The 17109-nt window shown below is 42.4% G+C and overlaps 1 protein-coding gene across 3 annotated transcripts in view; it reads right to left on the reverse strand.

Moving 5' to 3' along the window:
- The window catches only part of ASB11 (ankyrin repeat and SOCS box containing 11, E3 ubiquitin protein ligase), a 61091-nt gene that overhangs the window by 3084 nt on the left and 40898 nt on the right, over positions 1 to 17109 (reverse strand). For 2 of the 3 annotated variants that reach the window (XM_006892387.1, XM_006892389.1), the window contains exons 3-6: positions 14886 to 14993; positions 10449 to 10599; positions 4742 to 4876; positions 1447 to 1638 (exon numbers count right to left, since the gene is read on the reverse strand). In XM_006892387.1, the coding sequence (XP_006892449.1) occupies positions 1447 to 1638; positions 4742 to 4876; positions 10449 to 10599; positions 14886 to 14993 (586 nt within the window). The remainder of the gene's footprint in view (positions 1 to 1446; positions 1639 to 4741; positions 4877 to 10448; positions 10600 to 14885; positions 14994 to 17109) is intronic. The other variant, XM_006892388.1, reaches the window with a different exon arrangement.

A 17109-nucleotide genomic window follows, 5' to 3' on the forward strand; every position in this document is an offset into this window, starting at 1 on the left:
GCAAAATTTAACAGAACAGCAAGCAACAAATGCTGGCGAGGTTGTGGAGAAACTGGAACCCTTATTCACTGTTGGTGGGAGTGTAAAATGGTGCAGCCACTATGGAAGGCGATCTGGTGCTTTATCAAAAAGTTGGAACTGGACATGCCATTTGATCCAGCCATGCCACAACTAGGAATATACCCTAAAGAAACCAGATTTATGCACACCCATGTTTATTGCTGCATTATTCACATCAAAGAGATGGAAGCAAGTCAAGTGTCCATCAACAAATGAATGGATAGAAAAACAATGGTACATTCACACAATGGAATATTACACAGCATTGGAAAAACAATAAACTTGTAAAACATTACACAACATGAGGAAGCCTCCTGGAGGACATTACTGAGTGAAATATCTAAGTCACAAAAGGACAGATACTGCATAACACCACTGTTATAAAATAGAACTGGCACCGGGGTGGGGGAGTGGGGAAGCGTGGGTTGGGATAGATAATGAGCACTGCATTAGATCAGATGAGAGAAAGAACTGTCTGAAAGTGATATATGATTGAGCGTTATATGTATGACAACAATCTGGAACAAGGGATGCATTGCAAAAAAGGAGTGGTGGGGGACAGGAGAGGGGAAGAATATGTGCGACAGTAAAAAAAATTACACATACACATAAAAAAGAATATGTCCTCTTCATGTATTCCTGGTGCCAAGAAATGAAATAAGGTGGTCAAGGAGGAAACTCAGTGTGCCAACCTGGGTACAGCTGCTGATTAGAGGGACAGCAGTAGAAATGGTGAATCCCTCCCCCTTCCCCCACAACCACCACCATCTGCATCCCCTGAGGGCCAGCTGGACATACTGATTCTCTGGGTCCAGCCTGGACCTACTCAATCAGTTCTAGCTGTGGGCACAAACCTGATAACTTGTATGCACTACCAAGTTTAAGATGCACACATCCAGAGACAACTCCTAAAATGATGGAGGTGAAGGTTCCATTTGGAGAGAGGATGAGACCTGGGGCCACTTGCACAAAATGGGAACGGAACCACAGGTGATATAAGAGCCCTCCCCTTTGGGAATTGTCTCAGGAGAGATGTCAACACCCTTTGCTATTAAGGAGCATGTTGATGCTGCTAGGTGCCATCGAGTCAACTACAACTCATAGTGACCCTGTAAACAGCAGAGTTGGACCTTGCCCTAGCTTGCACCATTCTCACCATCTCTGATATGTTAGAGACCATCGTCACAGTCACTGTGTCAGTCAGCTCATCTTGCTGGAGGGCTTCCCCTCTTTCTCTGACCCTCCACCTTTCCAAGGATGATATCCTTTAACATCATGGTCACTTCCCACAGTGCAAAAGACAAAGGAAAGTAAGTCTAGGGGTGACAGAGGAAGGAGAGGGAGCAGCATGCTCAGGGCAGCCCTGGACATCCGACCCCACATCACCTTCCCGGAGTAGGAGTGCCCGCTCCACGCTGCTTCTGGGAGCCGCCAGCTCGAGTGGGCACCTGCCCTGGGCGTTCCTGCACTTCAGGTTTGCCCCGTAGTCTGTGAGCAGGTGAATGACCTCCGCGCTGGACTGCCGTGCTGCAGCATGCAGGGGGGTGTCCATCCACTGGCCATGGTCAACATTGGCTCCTTGACCAAGCAGAGGGCCACAAGTTAACACTGACTATTAACAGCAAAACACAATTAGACCAAAATGTTGTCGTCAACTGCCATCAAGTCAGTCCCAGCCTGATGGCCACGCCAGACCTTTCTTCCTAGTTCATCTTTGTCTGAAAGCCCCACTGAAACTTGTTCAGAATCCTAGCAACATGACAATTTTGTTGACACCACTGACAAGCAGGTGGTGGCAATGTCTAAGGTGCGCTGGCCGGTAATCAAATTGAGCCTTTCCACTTGGAAGTGGGGAATTCTGCAACTGACCCACTAATACCGCAGCTCTGTTACTACGACAAACCAGTCGCTATCTAGTTGATTCTGGCTCATGGTGACCTCATGCGTGTCAGAGTAGATCTGGGCTTCATAGGGTTTTTAATGGCTGGTTTTTCAAAAGTAGACCATAAGCCCTTCTTCCTTGTCCATCATAGTTTGGAATTTCTCTCCCACCTTTTCCACATCGTGACAACATGCATGCCTCCATTGGCAGATGGGTGGTGGCTGTGCACTTGGCCAGGAATCAAACCAAGATCTTCCATATGGAAGGTGAGAATTCTCTCTCTGAACCACTACTGCCCTCCTAAAATGTAAAGCTGTATATGTCATTGTTATGTGCCGTCAAGTCACCTGCGACTTATAGTGACTCTGTGCACAGCAGCTCTGAAACCTACCCTGTCCTCAGCCAGTTTCACTGACTGATATATGTACCCTCATTGCCCTAGTTACTCTATATAAAGGCATCTTAAATGCTAGAACACAGCTAGCTGATCAGTCTTTTATTTAAGCCTAGTGTCTTGGCATTGGTGAGAAAACTGAGTATAGAATGTTTCTGTTGTTTTAAATCTATATTTTATTTGCTTTCCTATGTGATTTAAAATATCCAATATGCAAAATATATGTGCGCTAAAATATCTGAGACTCTTGTGACAGAATTATTTTGTTTTTTGCCAAAAGATAAAGCAAAATTTATTGAGTATATTATTCAGGACTCCAAATAAAAGATAGGATAATGTGTTGTCAAGTTGATATCAACTGTGGTGTTAGATTAAAAGTTGGCCTTTCGTGCTAGCTTCGGCAGCACATGTACTAAAATTGGAACGACTAACTAAGGCTAACTCCTTTCACCTACAAATTTCGTCTTTGGATACAAAGGTAAGAGTCGATAGTCCTTACGGAGGGACTGTTTAAAAAGAGGCAGGGAAAAGAAAGAAAACAACAACAACAACAACAAAAGTTGGCCTTTCTAGCCATTATGTTAGCCCCCTCTCCAGGTACCTTAACTGCAGACACATGGTCTTGCAAATCAACAGCTGTGGGGCTAGGATAAGAGAAAGTGCTTCTCACACTGAGCAGCAAGACTTGAGGAAGACTGGAGTGAGAACCTGGTGTTGGTAGTGGAGAGACTGTGGTATTGCTGTGGAAAAACTGTGGCAAGGTGTAACCAGAGGAACCTTGAGATAAAGGCCACAGTTAAATGTTTGGTGTTCTTGCTGGATGATGGAAGGAAAAGCTGGCTGCTGAACTTAAACTGGGACTTTTACTAATCGAGGAATTGTGTTTTGCTGTTATTCTGGCTTGGGAGTACTGGACTAACTCTAGACTTGCATTGGGTGATATTTTTTGTCTCTCCTGCTCTCCAACCTACTTCCCTAATAAACCTCATTCTCGGTACCTACCACAACAATGAGTAAAATCAGGGAATCAACAACAAATGTTGAACCCAATGATTAGTGTAAATAAGTGCAGGAGTGTTGGGAGGAGGGTGGCATGTCTGACCTAGTAGCTATCTGTTTGCTACTATGGATATTACTGATGAGAACAGTTCCCCTTTATGAAGCAGACAGAAGTCAGACTTGGCCACCGCCACCCTCACGTTCTATCTGATCCTATTACACCAACTCACAGAGATCATATGAGACAAATAGAACTGACCCAAAGAGTTTTCTAGACTGTGGTCTTCATGGGAGAAGATCGCTGGGTCTCTTCTCCAGTGGAGCAGCTGAGGGGACTTGAACTAATGACCTTTTAATTAGCAGCTAAGCCCTTAACTGTCATGCCACCGAAACTCCTTGAGCCTACCATACCAAACTCAGGCCCCCTGCTATAGTGCAGCATCCACCCAAACTCATAGCGACTCCAAAGACAGAGTAGAACTTCTTTGTGTATTCCCAAGGCTGTATGTCTGTATGGAAGTAGACTGCCATAGCTTTCTCCTGCAGAGCCACTGATGACTAATTGCTGAATGCTTTAACCACTGCACCATGTGGGCTCTGCTGAATCTAATACAGGGAATAAGTAGTAAATGGAGGATAAAAATGACAAAAAACTTTTCGGAGATTAAAATTCTCAATTAAAGTTCTTACTATAACTGCTCCCTATATATTATGTCAGGTGCTTAAGCTTAAGAAAGCTTTTAGCCAAGTAATAGTTTCAATACTTGTGTTTTTCCATGGGCTCTTAGTCTCTGTATAAGCCTTTCAGAAATAATAATAATAATAATTATTATAATAATAATAATAGTCACCAAGCAACAAGATTGGGGTAAAATACTCTGTTGTTTTTTTCTTTTTAGCATCTTTCTGGGAACCATACCCAGATTACTCTCTGGAGGACCACTTTCTTGGTCCGCAGCCTTGCTAGGCCTAAGCCAATCAGCACATTGCATTCCCTTGGCCACCATGATTGGTTCAAGCATGAGTATGTAACTCAAGAAGGGTCCATGAAATACAATTAGCATCCTCCCGTCCTGAGCACTGGGATTTATGGGGAAAGAGGGTCTTGCTTTTACTTGCTGAGTATAGATGAGGAAGGCTACAAGCTAGCTACTGCTGACAGTCATCTTGGAACCACAAGGGGTAACCACACTGGGTGAATGGAGCCAACATCAAAGGAAGCAGAAATGAGAAACAGATGCATTCATTTCTCTTGGAGAAATAGTTCTTAGCATTAAAACATTGACTGGTAAAAAAAAATTGACAGCTGTCAATTTTTTTCTTTCGTTGTCAAGAACTGTCTTTGAAGCCATGGAAGAACAACATGGTTAACAGATTCTTCTCATAAAAAGATTTCTGGAAATTACCTAATTCTAGAAGTTTCTTCACGCAGTTTATCCTTTGGTAGGTGCAGGCCACATAGAGGGGAGTTCCAAGCTGAGGTACTTCTTGGTCAATGTTAACGTTATTTGCCAGAAGAATCTCCATACACTCTCTATGACCTACAGAACACAGATAACCACAAACGGGAAACAGTGACTATTAACAGAATCATGCAGTTGGATATCTAGAATGGCCCTTTTAACAAACTATACTTTTTCCTTTATACTAAGTAGAAAATAATTTGTAAACCTTGTGTAAAACAAGCAAATAAACACCTCATTACAGCTGAGCCAATTCTGATTCATGATAACCCCATGCATTACAGAGTAAAACTGCCCCATAGGGTTTTCTGTAGTCTTTATGGAAGCAGATTGTTGTTGTTGTTATGTGCCATCAAGTCGCTTGCAACTTATAGCTACCCTTGTACAACAGCCCTAAACTCTGCTCTGTCCTGTGCCAATCGCATTGTCTCTGACACTCCCATACCGATTAACCCAGTCACTGAATCAATCCACCTCATAGAGGGCCTTCCTCTCCTGCACTGTCCCTCCAGTCTCCCAAGCATGATGTCCCTCTCCAAGGACCGGTCCCTCCTCACAACATGTCCAAAGTAAGTTAGACGGAGCCTCAGAATCCTTGCCTCCAAGGAGCTGCCCAGAAGCAGATTACCAGGCCTTTATTCCAAGGCACCACTGGGTGGATTTGAACCACCACGCCACCCAATTAGTAATCACAAGAAAACCATTTGCACCCCCTGGAGACTTCCAAGCCTTAGATAGGTCCTACCCCCACCCCCACCAGCTCGTCGTGGTTCCAGCTCAAATCAGCCCTCCTCCAGGTTTCTTAGATCGTAAAATTTTTGTGGAAGGAGGCGGCCCGTCTCTCTCCCTGGTAGTGACTGGTGACTTCGAAGGGCTAGCCTCTTGATTAGCAGCCTCATAAATTGGACACTCTACCACCAGGGCTCCTTCTTAGGTTGTTAAAACTCTTCCAAAATAAAATCCGTTAAAAAAAAATTAGTATGTCTATATTTCTCCCGCTCAGACTTGACTTTACAGCCCCTGAGTTACCACCAACTGAACCAAGGGCTCCCAGGAGTACAGAAGAATGAAGTCACTGTTTTAGAATGGAATCTGCCAGACCCAGAGAGGTGAATGACTGTCACCATTGTTACCCTGAAAAGCTAGCGCTCCAATTCAGAGTCCAGTTCTGTCCCTCCCTTTGTCCCCTCCCCCTGCCCATTCCACCGATGCTCATGGCTGTGTGACCTGCAGGAGGCCTTATTCTGGTGACTGAAGAAAGTACCTATGTTGTTGTTATCTACCCCAGACTCAAAACTGCTGCTGCGTGAATTGATTCTGACTCATAGCAACCCACCGTTAGGTTTCTGAAACAAAATCTTTATAGGAAGAGACCAGCCAGCCATCTTCCTCAAGGGCTGGTGGATTTGAGCCATCAACCTTTTGGTTTACTGCCCAACGCCTTATGTCCTATGCTACCAGGGCACCTTTAAGTTATCTACTGCGGCTGTATCCGTATTTTCTCAGTTTGGGAGTCTGGAAGTCCAGGTTCAGGGTACCAGCTCTAGAGGAAGGAAGGCTTTCTCTCTCAGTCAGCTCTGCGAGAAGGACCTTGTCTCTTCTGAGCTGCTCCTCCTGGGTGAACTTCACATGGCCTGGTATCTCTCTCCCTTCCTGTCTACTCTGCTAGCTTGTCTAATCCCTTTTATATATCAAAAGAGATTGACTTAAACACACCATACACTCATCGTGACTCATTACTGTAACAAGGATAGCCCATTCCCAGATGAGATTATAACCATAGGGGCAGAGGTTAGAATTTACAGCACATAATGGGGGGGACATAATTCAATCTATAACAATGACAAAACAATTTAAGCAACCTTTTCTTAATAGAGAACATGAATGGGAGTTTCATCCCAGTCCTGCCTGAGTGATTCTTAATTCTGAATTCAGTAGAAGTGTGCATTTAAAGCTTCTAAGTCTGTGGATTCAAATTCTTTGCTGGCAGAAATAAACATTTTAATTGGATTATAATATTTATTTCACCAAGATTTTGAAATGTTGATTTAGGCCTTGACCCAACTTATTCACATAGGTTTAACGAATACAGAAATAATATCTCATTCTTACCTGCAACAGCCTGGAAAATAGAGGGTCTCTAATATAAGTTGAATATTTTATAAAAAGAATTCTTGTCTAAAATAATTTTTTTCAGAAAAGGAAACAGCCTAGGTTGAGTCAAATATAAAACTTCTCAAAAAGTGTTAAAAATTAGTATCTGAAAGTAAAATTATTTGCATTAATATAAGTGTCTCTGAAAAATTAATTGGCTAGTCATTTGTCCATTCTGTGGACCTTAGCCTTTACTGTGTTTTTGTCTCAGAAAAGATGTGAGTCTTGGCCTTTTTAATAAGAGTATATGTTTTGGAGGAACACAGGTGACAAATGCTCCTTATGCAGCCATCCACGTTCTACAGAATTACTTCATTCAAACCATCCCCAATATCATCCCCCTTTTAAAAGTTCTGCTGGTGATGAATGCAAAATATTTGATTCATTTTACTTTAGATCTATATTTAAAACATTTTGAAAAGCTTTTCTATCATTTCCAAGATAGCCTCTAACAATAACTAGTTTATGACCTGAAGGATTCACATGAAGTTTGGGCAATGACTAGTATCAGCAATTCATCAATAAATGTCTACTCAATGTGTCTATAACATCAGAAGACATGGATATATTGAGATGTGAGGCCTTCGTGGTGTTTTAAGTAATGCTCTGCAAAAATAAAATAACCAAGTGGCATGTTTCACAACCTGGGACAAATCTTTCATTATTATATTTCACACACACACACACACACACACTCTACCTTTTTTTGGTCTGCAAGTGCATCTGTAAAAATGACTGTTCTAGGGGCTTGCCCACGTGACCACCCTGCCCGCCACCTTCAGCCAGCGGAGCCTCTCTTGTGCTGCAGCTCCACACGCCCCTCCTCCTCCGCCTCCTCGGGGTGTCACTGAGCCGAAGCCTGAGCAACCGCCGCAGCCACAGCCGCGGACACTATGGATTTTGGAGTTACAGTGAATGATGAAGTAATCAAAGTTTTTAATGACATGAAAGTAAGGAAATCTTCTACACAAGAGGAGATCAAAAAAAGAAAGAAAGTGGTGCTCTTCTGCTTAAGCGATGACAAAAGACAAATAATAGTAGAGGAAGCAAAGCAGATCTTGGTGGGTGACATTGGTGACACTGTAGACATCTTTTGTGAAGTTGCTACCTCTGAATGATTGCCAATATGCTTTGTACGATGCCACATACGAAACAAAAGAGTCTAAGAAAGAAGACCTAGTATTTATATTCTGGGCTCCTGAAAGTGCACCTTTAAAAAGCAAGATGATTTATGCTAGCTCTAAAGATGCCATAAAGAAAAAATTTACAGGTATTAAACATGAGTGGCAAGTAAATGGCTTGGATGATATTAAGGACCGGTCAACACTTGGAGAGAAGTTGGGAGGCAATGTAGTAGTTTCACTTGAAGGAAAACCCTTATAAAATGATAGTCAAGTGCCATCTGGATGTTAAGGAGCTTCCGTGTCTCCTGTTCTGTCAGTTGGAATAGTAGTAGGCTGTTTGGTTGTTTTTTTGTTTTGGGGTTTTTTTCCTCCTCCATTGGGCCCTTTGAACACAAGAATGAAGGAGAAACATTCATTTAAGTAGCCTATCATTGATTGCCATTAGACTATTAACATTGTTACTTTTACGTAGAATCCAAGAAATGCCTTTCTGTTCTACTTTAGCCAAAACAACTGGTTTTTTGCCTCCCCTGAAGCAAACACTGCAGTGAATGTGATTATCAGTGTGAATAGCTTAGAGTACTACAAAGGGTAAGCTAATTGAATGCCTTGAAAGTATTATCCACTGGTTAAATGGTAAACTTTATGCAGTATTATATAGAGTACTATTTATAGTTGCACTTGGTTGCAGTTCTGTGAGGCTCAAAGCATTCATACACCTCACTTGCCTTCTTGGCAAGTCTACTTTTGTGACATGGCAGCACAGATCTAATACTATGCATTGAGAGCACTTGTTTTGTGTTAAGTTTGACTACTCACCCACCCTAAAAGGGTTCCAACTCAAAGACGCATAACACTACCCTAAAACAAATGCCAATTAAGTTGCATAAACTTCTCTCAACTTATCCTAGTACCTCAGTCTTCATTCTTGTTGTATGCATACCTTTACAAAAGGAAAAGCTGTTAATAATGCCTATTTGTTTCCCATTTTGTGTACACTGCTGAATAAGTGTAGTTTTATGTTTACTATGTGAGTCTTGGAAGACTAAAGATATTTTGAATATCAGTCATGATGGCAGTTTGTGTATAAAAGAACCTTAAGTGGAACATTGTTTTTGAGATTAGACCCTTCACCCTCACAAAAATGGCCACGTTGCAATAAAAATTGTGGCATATTAAAAAAAATGACTGTTCTAGAGTGTTCCGATTTTTTCTGGTGTACTCAGATCTCAACATAAGATAATTACTCTTCCTGCAAGTATCACCACTGTCCCATTAGGTGTGACTTGTAACAGATGGCTTTGTCTCTTCAATAGCATCTTGTTCCAAGCCTTAACTGTGGATACTGGTGTATCACATTTTACTGTGCTTTGAAGACATTTTGATTTTTCACAAATGGAAGGTTTATGGCAACCCTGCCTTGAGCAAGTCTATCAGTACCATTTTTCTAGCAGCTGTGTTCATTTTGTTTTGTCACGTTGTAATTCTCCCAATAGTTAAATGTTTCATCATGCTATTAATAAACTCCAGTATAGTGTAAACCTAACTTTTATAGGAAATCCAAACATCTGTATGACTCACTTTATTGCACTATCTGGTGGCCTATCTGCTAACTGGAAGGCTGCGTCTCCCTGTCCCTTCGAATCTGCCAGTGATTCTGCCAGGGAGAAAGGGGTGCAATCTCCTGTTTCAGGATTTAAAGCCTCAGTAACACAGTGGGGGGTCAGGGATGAGTCAGGTTTTAACTCCACAGCAAAGAGCTGAGTTGCTGTGGTCTGCAGCCAAACCAGAAATACTTCCAAGACAGGCCTATATAGTTTTAAAATCCCTTAAATCTCTGCTCTTTTTCCCTCATTGTAAAAGAAAATGAGAGCGTAGGAGTCCAGAGACAACTTCAAGATGTCCAAGGCTATGCTTTTTAAAGCTGAGAGGTTTTCTCCCTCCTCCAAAAACCATGACCTTGAAGTCATCAGCTTATCCAGAGAGCCTTGCTAGTGGTGGACTGTTTCTTTTTCCTTTAGAGATAGTATCAGCCTTGGCTTTCAGACACTTTCATAATTTATTTTATGTGAGCGACTTATGTTTTATGAGCTCTAGGGAATGAGCTGTGTTTTTCAATTAAGGGCAGAAATGCAAGCACAATTTTGACTTCCATGCTTGTACCAGCTGCCGCCAGAACACAGCAGACAAGGAGACATTTTCCCCTTAAACACACACAGGAAATGGGGCATTTGAGTCTGGAAGATAATTCTCAGGTGGACAAGAGGAGCCAGCTCGAGTCCCTGTGGTGCTCCCTGAAGGTTAGAGTTCTAACATAAAGAGGCCCCAGGGTGGGGGGTCCTGAACAGGGACCCAGTCCACGCAGGCCCTACCTCTCTTCACGGCCTCATGGATGGGGGAAGCCAGGTGCGCCTCCAGCTGGGCCTTGGCCCCAAACTCGAGCAGCACGTTGACACACGCAGCGCTGCCACTGCAGCAAGCATTGAAGAGGGGGGTGGCTCCATGGACTGTCACACCGTTGACCTAGTGACAAAGACAAGGAGAGACAGAATTGGCATGGTTTTTCCTCACTCTCTCCAAGTATATAATCCCGCAGATCTGCCCAGGAAAGCCCCTGAACTGTAGAAGGAACGCCATGTCATCTCAGGATCATGAATTCATGGTGCCCCCACATGTGTCAGGCTAGAACTGAACCCCACAGAGTTTTAAAGCGCTGTTTTGTTTTGTGTGTTTGTTTGTTTGTTTAATGGGTCGCCAGGCCTTTCTTTTGAGGCTTCTCCAGTTTGGAGTTTGGACAGCCAAGCACAAAGCCTTTGTGATGGAGTTGATTCTGTCTCTTACTAACCTTACAGGACAGAGTTGACCCACGCCATAGGCTTTCCCAGGCCATAGAACATTATGGAGGTAGCTCTGGTGGCCTAGTAGCAAGAAGCTGTGCTGCAATCCTTAAGGCACGCAGTTCAAATCCATCAGCTACTCCACAGGAGAAGGATGGGTAATCTTCCCCCGTGTGATTAACTGCCTCTGAAAATCTGGCAGAGGGTCAGCTATGGGTCAGTTTCAACTCGATGATACCACAACACAACATTATGGAAGCAAATTGTCATGTCTTTCTTCTACAGAGCAGCTGGTGGGTTTGAACCACCGACCTCTGGGCTAGCAGCTGAGTACTTTAACCAATGAGCCACCCAGACTTCTGATGTACTTTTTTTTCCTAAATCAAAACATTGCCATTGAGTCAGAGCCGACCCGCCAGTGGGTTTTCCTTTTGGGGTGGCAGCATACAAGGTCATCAGAGTTTCCTTATACTATTGCAAGTGGAGTGATGTGGACAAAGGCTTTTAAAATGTTTTCTTGAGTATTCCAGGGCTTATTGTTGTTGTTTGGTGCCGTCGAGTCGTATTGTAGAAAACAGTATTTTAAATAAAACAAAACAAAACACCAGTTACTCTTGGCTGGATTCTGGCTGCAATCCTTGGGCCCTTCCTGCAGTATAAGCACAGAGGACCAGTGGGGAGGAGCACCTCTCTGTGTGAGGGGCAGGTGGGTTAGAATGACAGCAAACCATATGGCCACTTTAACCTTTAGGAACCTTGCTGGGTTACCACATAATGTGCCAGGCTGCCTTTTTTAAAAAACAGAGAAGATAGAAGAGAGATGCACACTCATGTTTAATTGTGCCTTTGTTCACAGTACCAAAGATTTGGAAAGAACCTAAGTGCCCATCAACAAATGGATAGAGAAGCTGTGGTATATTCACACAATGGAATACCAAGCAGCATTGAAAGACAAGGAACTCATGCAATATTATTCAAAATGGGTGACCCTGGAGGACATTATGCTGAGTGAAATATCTCAGTCACAAAAGGACAAATACTGCGTAGTGCCACTGTTGTAAATCGGGACTGATATCGAGGTTGGGGGGAGACTGGGAAAGATGGAATAAATAATGTATACTGCATTGAAACAGATGAGAGAGAGAACTGTTTAAAAGGTATATGTGATTAGGTATTATTGTCATGATCGGAGTCCAGAATGAAGGCTGTATAATGGAGTGGACTTGGGGGGAGGGATTGTATAACAATGAAAGAATTTTTCTTTTACTTTTCAAAGAGGAGAATAAGCTGGGGCGGGGAAGGGGTGGGCAGGGAGAAAAGTGCAACAATGAAAGAATAAAAATCCAAAATCTCTGTAAATTTTCATTAAAATTAATAATAATAACAATAATAATTTTTTAAAAAGAGAGGAGAAGAGAGAGAGAGAGACAGAGACAGAGACAGAGAGACAGAGTTATTGCCTTGAAAACTCCAGGGAAGGTGACTAAGAGTCAGACTCAGCTTAACAGCAGGGGGAACGAAAATGCATTGTGCTTTCTAGCTGCCGCTGGGTATGACAACTGCCACCCACAGGGTTTTCTTTGGTTGACTGTTGGAAACGGATTGCCAGGCCTTTCTTCCAAATCCATCCTAGTCGAGAAGTTCTGCTCAAGTCTGTTTCAGCACAACAGCAGCACACATGGACATGCATGAGGTGTATTCACCAAGAATCAACCCAGGTCTCTCTCTCAGAAGGGGAGAATTCTCCCACAGAACCACCACTTGACCCATAACTAAGCGTTCATACTTGTGATAATCAGGATTTGAGATTGCTTTGCTTTGGAAACAAACAAACAAATATGTATTTGTCTCCAGGACAGCCACCATCCATACACTGTAAGAGTGTCTAACTTCTAGACTGGAGTCCTGGTAGTGTAGTAGGACACATGTTGGGCTGCTAACACATAGGTCAGCGGTTCAAACCCATCAGCTACTCTAAAGGCAAAGGGCAGGGGAGTTTGTATCTGTAAAGACTGACAAGCCCGAAAGCCATATGGGGCAGGTCCATCTTAGAGGGCTGCGTAGTCAGAACCTAATTTGTTTTAACCAAATAGAATCCGCTTTCTCGGTCCAAGAAATCTTCTTTTTATTTAATTTACTGTCGGTTTCCATCTCAGTTCAGTTGAGGAACTACTAGGCGCCAGAATGGAAGCAAAGAGAAGTAGGTAATTGCCTCTCCTCAAGTAATTTGAATTCTACCAGGAAAGGCAGAGGGGAGCTCTGGTAGCTCAGTGGTAAAGAGTTGTGCTGCCACCCCAAAGGCATGTGGTTCAAATCTATCAGTTGTTCCGCAGGGGAAAGCTCCGCAGTCTCTCCCTCTACCAGTCAGATCTGATTTGACGATACACACAAACAAACAAAAAAGAATTAAAAAAAAAAACTTTAAAAAGAGTAATTGATGCCTCTTTCTTATTATTTAAATATTAAGTGCTAAGTTGTTGTGTATTGTTGAGTTGGTACCGACCCATAACTGACCTCTCCAGTGGGTTTTCAGAGACAGTAACTGGCACAGGAGAAGGTTGCCCATCTTTCTTCCACAGAGCAACTAGTGGATTCGAACTCTCAGAGAGGCAGCACCTTTGGGTTAGCAGTGCAACTTCCTATGGACTGGACCACCAAATCGCCCTAATATTTTGACTAATTGTAAAGAATAGGCTTAAGTTCTTGTATCACCCAGACTTTCCTCCGAGGGTTGTGCTCATCCTCCCCTGTGACTCTCCCCCTGTTTAACTTTTCTTGTTGGCACTCTGCCTGGGGCTCCAAACCTCTACATTTAAAGGGAGTGATCCTCAAACAACCTTGCTTTTGAAACCTTGTTTCAAACAACATTACTTTCGAGGTGACTAAGTGGTATCCAAGGGAAGCAGTGTGTGGGATATTTGTTTGCTGAAGGCGCTTATATTCCATTCTATGCACAGACCCAATTTTTACATGAAATGGAAAGATCTTCATTAAGCACTTAACAAGATTGTAGCTCATGAAACAAAGGATACATGGACTGAGTTTAAAAAAAAAAACCACACAAGATGAATGCCAAAACAATATTTGACAACTGTAAAATATAAAAACTAATTATACATGTCAGGACTTCAGATTCTCTATCTCTATCCTGACATACGCATTATATATCGTTCTTCAGTCTCTGGAAATTGGCCACTGTTAATAATTTAGTTCCGGGGACTTTCAGTGACCCTCAATTGTTGGGTTCCCAAGACTGTAAATCTTTATGGGAGAAGACTGCCTATCTTTCTACCTCAGAGTGCCTGGTGGGTGTCAACTGCAGCCCAAAACATTACACTTGCCACCAAAGGCTCCTTAACAAAAAAAAAAAAAAGTATAATTTTGAGGTTTTGGTTTGTGCCAGTATATTATCGATGAAAACCCACTCTGTCTTTTTAATCTCGATGTAACAACTTAATTTTGAGTAAATATTACAAATCATACTGAATTTTCATTTAATCATACATAGACATTTTCTAACAGTTATCATTTATTAATGTAATCAGTTACAGTGTCTAGTCAAACTCTTACTGTATTTTGCCTTGACTTTCAATTTAGTCTCTCTCTTTTTTTTTTTTTTTTTGCTTCTCAATTTATTACTTTTTTTGTTCCTCTCGCCTCCCTTTCAGGGAGCTCTGGTGCCTTAGGGGTTAGAGGTTGCACTGCCCACCCAAAGATATGAGGTTCGAATTCACCAGCTGCTTTGTGGGAGAAAGAGAAGTAATATCCCTGTGATTTAAGGCCTTCAAAAGCTTGCTGCAGGGTCAGCTATGAGTGATTCTGACTCAGTGGTTCACAGCAACAACGTCTTTGGGTTAGCAGTGCAACTCCTTACCCACTAGGCCGCCAGAGCTCCATAACAGGCAATCTGGAAGATACTGTCTCTTTAGATGCCTCTTGGCAGCAGACTCAGGGAGCAAAGGTGGTACTCACGTGCGCACCATTTTCCAGTAAGGCTTTTGCACAGGCCACATGACCTCCAAGACACGCCTCATGGAGAGAAGAGACCCGGTTAATTGTCACAAGGTTCACGTTGACTCCCTACAATTTGAAGAGAACCCTGTTTAAAAGCTGTGTTAGCGTTAACAACAAAAGTCATATCGTTTAGCTTCTTTTTGAAGTGCTTGAGTGAGGCCTCTGGGCATCATAGTCACTACCCACTGTGCCCCACTGTCCCCCTTGAGGTTCATGTGCCATGTGGCAAGGTCAGCCTAGATGCTGATCCACCCTGACTTTAACAGTTCCATCCTTACTATCTGGCCAAATGGTCACCATTTCACATCTGCAGAAAGGATTCAATTCCTAGCTGGGCTTCTTGAATATAGCCTTTGATTTCTTGCCTGGGAATCGCTGTTCTGAAAACTTGCAGAAATAACAGTGTCCTGATCCTGAACTGAGATCCCCAACCTACCTACTCAGCATCCCCTGTCAGACCTCCCTGATGCTGGCTGCCTCCCTGCCCTGGACGTCCCACAGCTGTCTGTCCCTTCAGCAGAGTTGTACTATATATTTCGAATGGGTGTTTAATACCCACTAGAAAAAATTTTATTATTAACTTTTTTGTTATTGTCTTGGTAGATACATTTTCTTTTTAATTTTATTTTTATTATGCTGGTTTATTTACAAAGGTCGTACACATTGCTTTTCACACTAGATCTTTACCATTTGCTTCACTCCCCCTCCATGAAATTGTGCGACCCTTTGATTAACCACTACCACCCCATGCCCATACGCACCCCTCTGATCCCCTCCTCCCCACCCTGGATCCTTCCACTCGTTCTACAATATGGTCTGATACAATATTTGTCCTTGTGAGACTGAGTTAGTTCACTCAGTATAATGCTCCCTAGTCCCTCCCAAGTTAGGTAGTAATTTATAAAATCATTGTTCCTACATGCTGTGTAGTATTCCATTGTGTGAATGTACCCAATTTCTCAATCTATTCCATTGTGGCTGGACATTTGCGCTGTTTCCATGTTCTTGCGATGGTGAATGATGCTGCTATGAACATTGGTGTACAAGTCTCCATTTGAGCCTCAGTTCTCATTTTCTCAGAGTATATTCCAAACAGTGGAATATCTGGGTCATATGAAATTTTTATGTTCAGCTTTTTGAGGAAATGCCAAACTGCCTTCCAGAATGGTTGTACCAATTTACAATCCCACCAACAATGTATAAGAGTTCCTATCTCACCACATCCTCTCCAACATTTTTTGTTTGCTGTCCTGTTAAATTTTGCCACTGCTGTTGGAGTGAGTTGGTGTCTCGTTGTGCTTTTGATGTGCATCTCTCTTATTGGTAGTGATTTTGAGCATTTCTTCACGTGTCTGTTGGCCATCCGAATAAACATTAAATCCCTGTGTGCATCAAAACTTTTTCCAACAGAGTGAAAAGAAAACCTATTGACTGGGGAAAAAACATTTGGCAATACCATCTCAGACAAGGGTCTCATATCAAAAGTTTGCAGAATCCTGCAGGACCTCCACAAGAAAAAGACAGATAACACAATTACAAAGTAGACAAAAGACATGGAAAGATTTTCATAGAAAAACATAGATTTTCCTCAAAGACAGAAAGAAAAAAATGTTCTTGATTATCCACCAGGGGGCAGAAGTGTACTAAAGAAAAACTTGGAGCTTCCCCGAATTGTGGAAAAGAAACACTGCAGGCGAACAATGTTAATGGTGCTTGAGAAAATAGAGAAGTGGAAAACTTCTTTGATTTTAAGACTTGCAACTCCTTAGCTTCCAATGAGAGGAGCGTATTAACCAGAAGTGCGATCTTTGCTTTAATATTTCCCTCACAGCACTGATGCTTACATGCTCTGAAGAAATAGAATGATTTGGTTTGGGCTTCACATAGGATAGAAAGATGGGGCTGTAGCAAGAAGAAATTGAACTTTTTTAAAAAATTAAGAGTATGCCTTATGCATATACTGATGACGTAGAAACTAGCATGCAAATAGAGTATAGTTACAAATAAGCAAGACAGGTCTGTCTTGGAAAGGGTTTAACCAAGTTTCTCCTTGGAAGCTAGGATTTTTAAGCTTTGTCTCGATTATCCGGGAAGCTGGGCTCTATGAGGAGAAATGTGGGGTCAAGATTGGTGGACGATTTATCAACAATCTGCGTTATGCAGATGACACAACCCTGCTTGC

The sequence above is a fragment of the Elephantulus edwardii genome, unplaced genomic scaffold (assembly GCF_000299155.1).
Source record: "Elephantulus edwardii isolate Elephantulus edwardi_28Jun2011 unplaced genomic scaffold, EleEdw1.0 scaffold00115, whole genome shotgun sequence".
In the NCBI taxonomy this organism is placed as follows: domain Eukaryota; kingdom Metazoa; phylum Chordata; class Mammalia; order Macroscelidea; family Macroscelididae; genus Elephantulus; species Elephantulus edwardii.